Source organism: Schistocerca piceifrons, chromosome 1 (assembly GCF_021461385.2).
Source record: "Schistocerca piceifrons isolate TAMUIC-IGC-003096 chromosome 1, iqSchPice1.1, whole genome shotgun sequence".
NCBI classification, from domain to species: Eukaryota; Metazoa; Arthropoda; class Insecta; order Orthoptera; family Acrididae; genus Schistocerca; species Schistocerca piceifrons.
Genome location: NC_060138.1, coordinates 771,319,613 through 771,326,740, shown reverse-complemented (window position 1 = coordinate 771,326,740; position 7,128 = coordinate 771,319,613). Strand labels below are relative to the sequence as shown.

Below are 7,128 nucleotides of genomic sequence, written 5' to 3'. Positions count from 1 at the left end.
ACGGAGCCACATATCTGTTAACCGCAAATTTCCGTTTGTTTTACTTTTAGTCATTTTATGAACGTAGAAAAGGCAAATATATGCATATACAGTATAACATTCACTGGCTGGCACATTATAACTAGTGCCAGAAACAAAGAACTGATTTGTTTATTCGTAATGCCAAATTCTGAGACGTAACAGTGACATCAAACCAAGGCAGTTAACAGCCTTCTAGACTATGTAGTTATCAAGATATGGACGTTGAACTCTGACAGTGTACACGAGGTGCTGAAAATTGTCATACGTCAGTCTTAAAACTGTCTGGTTTTAGTGTATGATGTACCAAAATGTTCAGAATTGTCTGAAGTACATTATGGAACAGTAAACAGAAAAAGCGAAATTTCGTCGAATTTTATACAAAATATCTTCTTCAGTGATAGCCACAGCTCCTACTGAGTTCGAAAGTGACTGCCAATTACAAGTGGTGACACACGTCTCTAGTCCCTTTCCGTAAGTATCTTTTACTGACTACAGTGTATTACACAGCAGAGAATGTTACACCATCCCTCGTAGAGAAGTTGGGCATTCCGCGTGATACACCATAAAACCTGGTAACTTCATTCACCCTGCGGTCATGAACACGTCCAAACACAGTAGCTCCATTCTACCATTCTCTCATGTCTCAACATGGATCCATCTTACAGCGATGATTTCGTACAGCCGACTGGTACATACACAATACTTCACTGCCACCACCTAAATCAGGGATGAACCACTTGACAGCAGCTCTACACCATCTATAGCATTCCAAAGCGACCAGTAAGTCTTTTTAGGGGGTGACTAATACATTGCTCGGTGCTCTTCTGCCTGCCCGCCCACGGCGACCGCTGTATGGTGGATATGCGTGTGTTGCAGCGCTGGCCGACGAGCAGGAGTACCGGCTGACGCGCTACCTCATGGCCAACTACGACCCGTCCGTGCGGCCCGCAGAGAACTCGTCAGAGCCGCTCAAGGTCGTCTTCGGCATCTCGCTGCACCACATCATCGACGTCGTGAGTACCCTGCCGTCTGCCGTAAGCGTGTGGCGCTGCAGTTGCCATTTTTCATGGCTGGTTCTTCATTAATGCGTAAAGCAGCTCGTGTCTTATTACTCTTATTAATTTGTGACGAGTAATTGAACTAGTTTGCCCTGTCCTCTGTTTCTTCTTTCTTGGCTCTGTATGTCAGTGTATGGAGTACAGTGAATGCCACCAACGGATGGGACTGTAAGGGATAATCGGAAAACTATCCTCTTGACGCGCATTACTTGTCTGTTACGAACACTGGAAAGTAAATACTACGAGACAAAAGTTCTGCTAAAGTCTGTTTTTTAATGTGATCTCTGTACGTAAAATTAAAACTTGAAATTTGAAAAGGGTGTTGATCTTTTTCTATAGGCATCATTTTAGAAGAGATTTTTCGTAATTCCAGAAGTAATGGAGTGAAATAGGGGATAAAAACTAAATGTATGAACACGCAATTTTGGCTTCTCAGTTACAAATGCAAATTTACTTGTTTCACTGTTTTTGAGAATTCAGTCTCTAAGGTAATGAATAGGGAACGTAAATTTCAATGAAAATAGTTCGATAGGTTAAACCATTTTTAAAACTAAATCTATGAAAATTAGTACTTGTCTTCTAAAGAAAAATGTGTTAGGGGACGAAAGTTACTGTGGAAACTGCACCACAAGAACTCAAAAAGGATTAACAAAGACCACCGATTCCAACTAAGAGAATCGCTTTTTGGTCGGAAGTGCATTCAGTACTAGTATGATAAAAAAAAGCACTCCGTCTTCAGGCCACGAGTGGCCGACAAGGACCATCCGACCGCCGTGTCATCCTCATAGAGGATGCGGATAGGAGGGGCGTGGGGTCAGCACACCGCTCTCCCGGTCGTTATGATGGTATTCTTGACCGAAGCCGATACTATTCGGTCGAGCAGCTCCTCAATTGGCATCACGAGGCTGAGTGCACCTCGAAAAAGGGCAACAGCGTATGGCGGCCTCGATGGTCATCATCAAGTGCCGACCACGCCTGACAGCACTTACCTGCGGTGATCTCACGGGAACCGGTGCGCCAACTGCGGCAAGGCCGTGCCCCCTCGTATGATAAAAAAATAATAAATTAAATATTGATATATTTCAATTTTTTCAGTTTCAATCTAATACTTACATAGGCGTTGTGTTACATACTAGAATGTCGTGTTACCAGTCTGGCACAGCTTTGCTACGGGAAACACGAAAGAGGCCGAAGACGTCCGTCTTCTGGTCGACTCCTGATCATTCTCAGAAGGAGGCTAGTTTTCGATTACGCAAAGGCTTCTATTATTTGGAAAAGAATAACTCGGATTCCTTTACGTAATCAGTATGAATTTTATAATTACCTAACTGACCTTTAACAGTGAACAATAAAAATTGCATTTGCAGATGAAATCATTAATACATGGGGCAGCTATGAGTTTTATAGAAAACAAGGAGCGGCCTTCTGTCTACGACCAGGATGCCGCAGTATTATCTGCTGTAGTAAAGGCTGATTGACATTTATAAAAATATTATGACATGGAGGTAAAAAAAAAGAAAAGAATAGAATAAGAATTCTGGTAAACACTAAATATATTAAAATAATTCTCACAAGCAATTAGGGCTTATTTATAAACAGTATAACTTACGTAAGTAACTTTCTGACTATGTTGGTGCGATCTCAGACTGTCCTGTGATCGCTTCTTGATTCACGTCTATATCGCAAATTACACTCATTATCTTTCTCTTTCTTTAGATGCAATTCTTTCACTGTTTAACACATGTATAACAATAACTTGCCGATTTACAGTATCGAACGTGAATTACTTGAATTTTACCAATTAATAACTGTTGTCTGCACGCTGGCAACACTGCTCATTTTTATGGCTCACAATCGACCCCTTTTTACGCTTTCACATTACAAGAAAAAGTGCGATAAAATCTGAAGATCTAAAAAAGTTTTTACAGTCATATTTTTTTATTTAAATCGAAGCGGAACGCTCAGTTCAACTTCTGTTAAAATGTTTCTCTGACTGCGCAGTCGATGTATTAGCGTCTGCAGCAGATGCGCATCTTTACAGTTACGTAAATTATATAAACCAAATGTCTTTGAAAGAATAGATCTCATCTTATAAGTTGATCATTTAATACGTAGCTTGGTGAATGTCTTTCCAAGGGTACTTATAGCTTTCATACGACGGAAACCCCAATAATATTACAGCTTGTAGGGCCTTAATTAGCTCGAAAAGCTTAGGTGATGTTGTAATTTGTGAAGAACGTAAAAATTAGATTAAAGAAAAACAAAAAAGTTTGTTCTGACCATGTATACCAGGCTCATCCAAGAATTGCGTCCGGCGGGCGCACTCGCGCCCGGCGGGCGCAAGGAAGTGTAGTTCAGTGCTCCGTATGTGACCGTGCGTCGCTAGTGTAGGCATGGGAGCGAGAGAGACAGCTGCGGAGCGAGTGAGACCGCACAGCACTGCTCTGCGCTGGACTGTCCCGAGGTCAGATCCTACGTAAACAAAATAACAGAGGAAGCGCAGCTCTGTAAATGTGGTCGAAGAGCAGTAAAACAAGCAAACCATTTACTGTTTAAGTAACAATAAGTGTTCGTGTGGCAGAATTACTACGCAAAGCTTTAGAAAACAATATCCAAAACAAGAAACTTAGTAGTTTTGTGACCCACAGGTTGATTCTACTAGTATTGAACATGCGCACTCGTATATGTACAGTAGGCGTCTTTTGAAAGATACGAGGGTGAGTCAAATGAAAACCTTAAATATTTTTTTAAATTTTATTTATTTTGCAGAAGTGGTACAAAGCTGTATTACTTTTCAACGCCGGCCGAAATGGCCAAGCCGTTCTAGGCGCTTCAGACCTATGGTCGCAGGTTCGAATACTGCCTCGGCCATGGATGTGTGTGACGTCCTTAGGTTAGTTAGGTTTAAGTAGTTTCAAGTTCTAGGAACTGATGACCTCCGCTGTTAAGTCCCATAGTGATTAGAGCCATTTGAGCCATTTTGAACCACTTTCCAACATAATCTCCCCCACGCTCAATGCAAGTCCTCCAGCGCGTACAAAGTGCATAAATTCCTTTAGAAAAAAACTCTTTGGGTAGTCCGCGCAACCACTCATGCACCGCGTGGGGTACCTCTTCCATCAGAACGGAACTTCTTTCCTCCCATTGCATCTTTGAGTAGTCCAGACATGTGTAAATCACTTGGGGCAAGGTCTGATGAGTATGGTGGTTGGAGAAGACACTCAAAATGCAGGACTGTGATCGCTGCAACTGTTGTACAGGCAGTGTGGAGCCTTGCATTGTCATGTTACAAAAGGACACCTCCTGACAGCAATCCACGTCACTTTGATTTGATTGCAGGCCGCAGATGTTTTTTTAGGAGATCTGTGTATGATGCACTGGCGACAGTGGTCCCTCTAGCTATGCAGTGCTCCAAAATGACGTCTTTTTCGTCCCAAAAGAGAGTCAGCATAACCTTACCTGCTGATGGTTCTGTTCGAAACTTCTTTGATTTTGGTGATGAGGAATGGCGCCATTCCTTGCTAACTCTCTTCGTTTCCGGTTGGTGGAAGTGAACCCAGGTTTCGTCCTCAGTAACCACTCTTGCAAAGAAGCCATCACCTTCTCGCTCAAAGCGCCGAAGAAGTTCTTCACAAGCATCAACACGTCGTTCTCTCATTTCAGGAGTCAGCTGCCGTGGCACACATCTTGCCGACACTTTGTGAAACTGGAGCACATCATGCACAATGCGGTGTGCTGACCCATGACTAATCTGTAAACATGCTGCATTGTCATTCAGTGTCACGCGGCGGTTTTCCTTCACTGTGGCTTCAACTGCTGCAATGTTCTGTGGAGTCACAACTCGTTGTACCTGACCTGGACGAGGAGCATCTTCCACTGAAGTCACACCATTTGCGAACTTCCTACTCCATTCGTAGAGTTGCTGCTGTGACAAACATGCATCACCGTACTGAACATTCATTTGTCGATGAATTTCAATGGGTTTCACACCTTCACTACGCAAGAACCGAATAACAGAACGCTGTTCTTCCCTGGTGCAAGTCGAAAGTGGGGCGGTCATTTTTATACCGATACTGCGACGATATGTGTGCATCTGCACTATGCTGCCAACTACACGCCATTCTGCACGCTGTTTGTAGCACGATTACCAACTTACAGGATAACGGCACGAAATTTCGATTTGTTATTACAAATTTAAGCTTTTCATTTGACTCGTCAATTTCTTAAATGTACTAGTGTCATAAATATTCTACTTTAGAAATAATTTTGCGTAAGCGATACAGTGTATCATTCTTACTGTTAGTAGCTGTAAATAAATATTTTTTGTTGTAAGGCTACTTCGTGCTACAGCTTTTTGTATCCTTTTTCAGAGTTTAGACATCTAATCCTTAGTTTACTGTTTTGTGCGCAATAATTTTAATTGACCAAGTTTGAAAACTTATTAAACATAGAATTAAGGTTTATAAAAACCTTTAATCCTTAGTCAACATTCTTAAAGAAAATAATTAAAATTTTACACGTTTTTCTTTTCCGAGTAAATGATTTTGTCCAGGTTTGGTACAATAATCCGGGAGACTGCTAACCTCTAAGAATTTGTCAAATTTTTATCTCTAAGTAGCGAACGGTGCTTAGTTTTAGCAAGCTTTAAAATAGAGAAAAAGCGCTCCCAAATATACGTGAAACAGGATATTGAGAGAACTTTGGCCGCGTGTTTGTGCAAAATACGATACTTCTTTCTTGTAAAACAACTGTAAAAGTCATCCAAAGTTTTATACGTAAGAAAGCGGCCCTTCAATTGGATGTCGTACTATAGGTCAATCAGCTGTAGTTGAAACACCTGTGAGACGCCCTCTGACTGAAAGGAAAATGGACGTACAAATATATCTAAGGCCGGTTGAAGCTCACTTATCTCCAAAAATCTGTTTTCAAACTCTTCTGGTAATTCCCAAATGATTTGAACAAAAGATAAAAAATCCACATCTTCTTAAACGCTGTCTAACGCAGGAAAGCTTCCACAATACTCCTCGAGCAACTGTTTTCCCCACAAAATAACTTTTTTTTTTAAAATGCTTGAATCGTCTGCACTAAATCAACAACAGAGTGATTTTCGCTTTGCAGTGAATCGTTCAGAGTATTTAAATGACCAATTAGGTCATTCAAAAAGGCCAATTCACCACCCGCTTAGGATCTCCAAAGTAATTCTTCTGGACTTCCTTTCATTTCCGAAAATATACTGATTTCGTCCCTCTGCTCAGTCATCTTTCTTCGGCGTGGAAAGGGATGTCCAGGTATTCTGCTTCTATATCAGCCAGAAATTCTTTAAATTGGGGGTATGTGTGTCCATGCAAGCGAAGATAATCAACCGTTCGAACAACTGTGTCCAGTACATTTTTTATGCTGAAACTCGTTGCACGAAGTGCCTCCTGGTGTATCAGACAATGGACTGCTGCACTGCTGCGAATAAGGAACAGACGACTTCAGCCATTTTTGACCTGATGTAACCCAGAAATCCAGTGCGTATCCCTCGTAGCGCAGGGGCTCCATCCGTTGTTACACTGGTCAGGCGTTTTCATTTTAAACCCATTATCTCAAACACGTTCTTCACCTCAACCCGTTGTTGTATCTTTTAATGGTATAAGGTCGAGAAATTCTTCGGTGACACGCGGAGTGTGTCGACACCCCGATTGACAATTACGAGCTGAGAGTCGTCAGCAACGTCCGTGGACTCGTCAAGAGCGATAGAAGTTCACCGGTCTCTCCATTAATTGCTACTCCACATCTGAGGCCATATCTTCGACTCGGCGAGCAACAGTTCGAGCGAAAGAGCTGTTTTTTCAAATTTTTCCGTGAGGTCTGCTGCACAAATACAAGCCACCGAGTCGATCAGGCAGTCCTTGATGAGATTCCCGGCCGCAAAGGGTTTCTCTGCTTTCGCAATTCTCAGCGAGCATTTGTAACTTGCTCGGAAACTTTGCCCTCCTGTTTCCTGATCGTACCAAGGAAAAAAAAAGAAAGAAAACCTTACAATTAATTTTTCACAGTCCTGTTT

The 7,128-nt window shown here is 41.9% G+C and overlaps 1 protein-coding gene across 1 annotated transcript in view; it reads left to right on the top strand.

Annotated features, from left to right (window-relative positions):
* The first annotated feature begins 925 nt into the window (after positions 1-925).
* Positions 926-7,128, top strand: part of LOC124803378 (neuronal acetylcholine receptor subunit alpha-7-like) — a 615,218-nt gene continuing 609,015 nt past the window's right edge. The window contains exon 1 of the mRNA XM_047264566.1: positions 926-1,034. Within this exon, the coding sequence (XP_047120522.1) occupies positions 939-1,034 (96 nt within the window). The 5' untranslated portion in view covers positions 926-938. The remainder of the gene's footprint in view (positions 1,035-7,128) is intronic.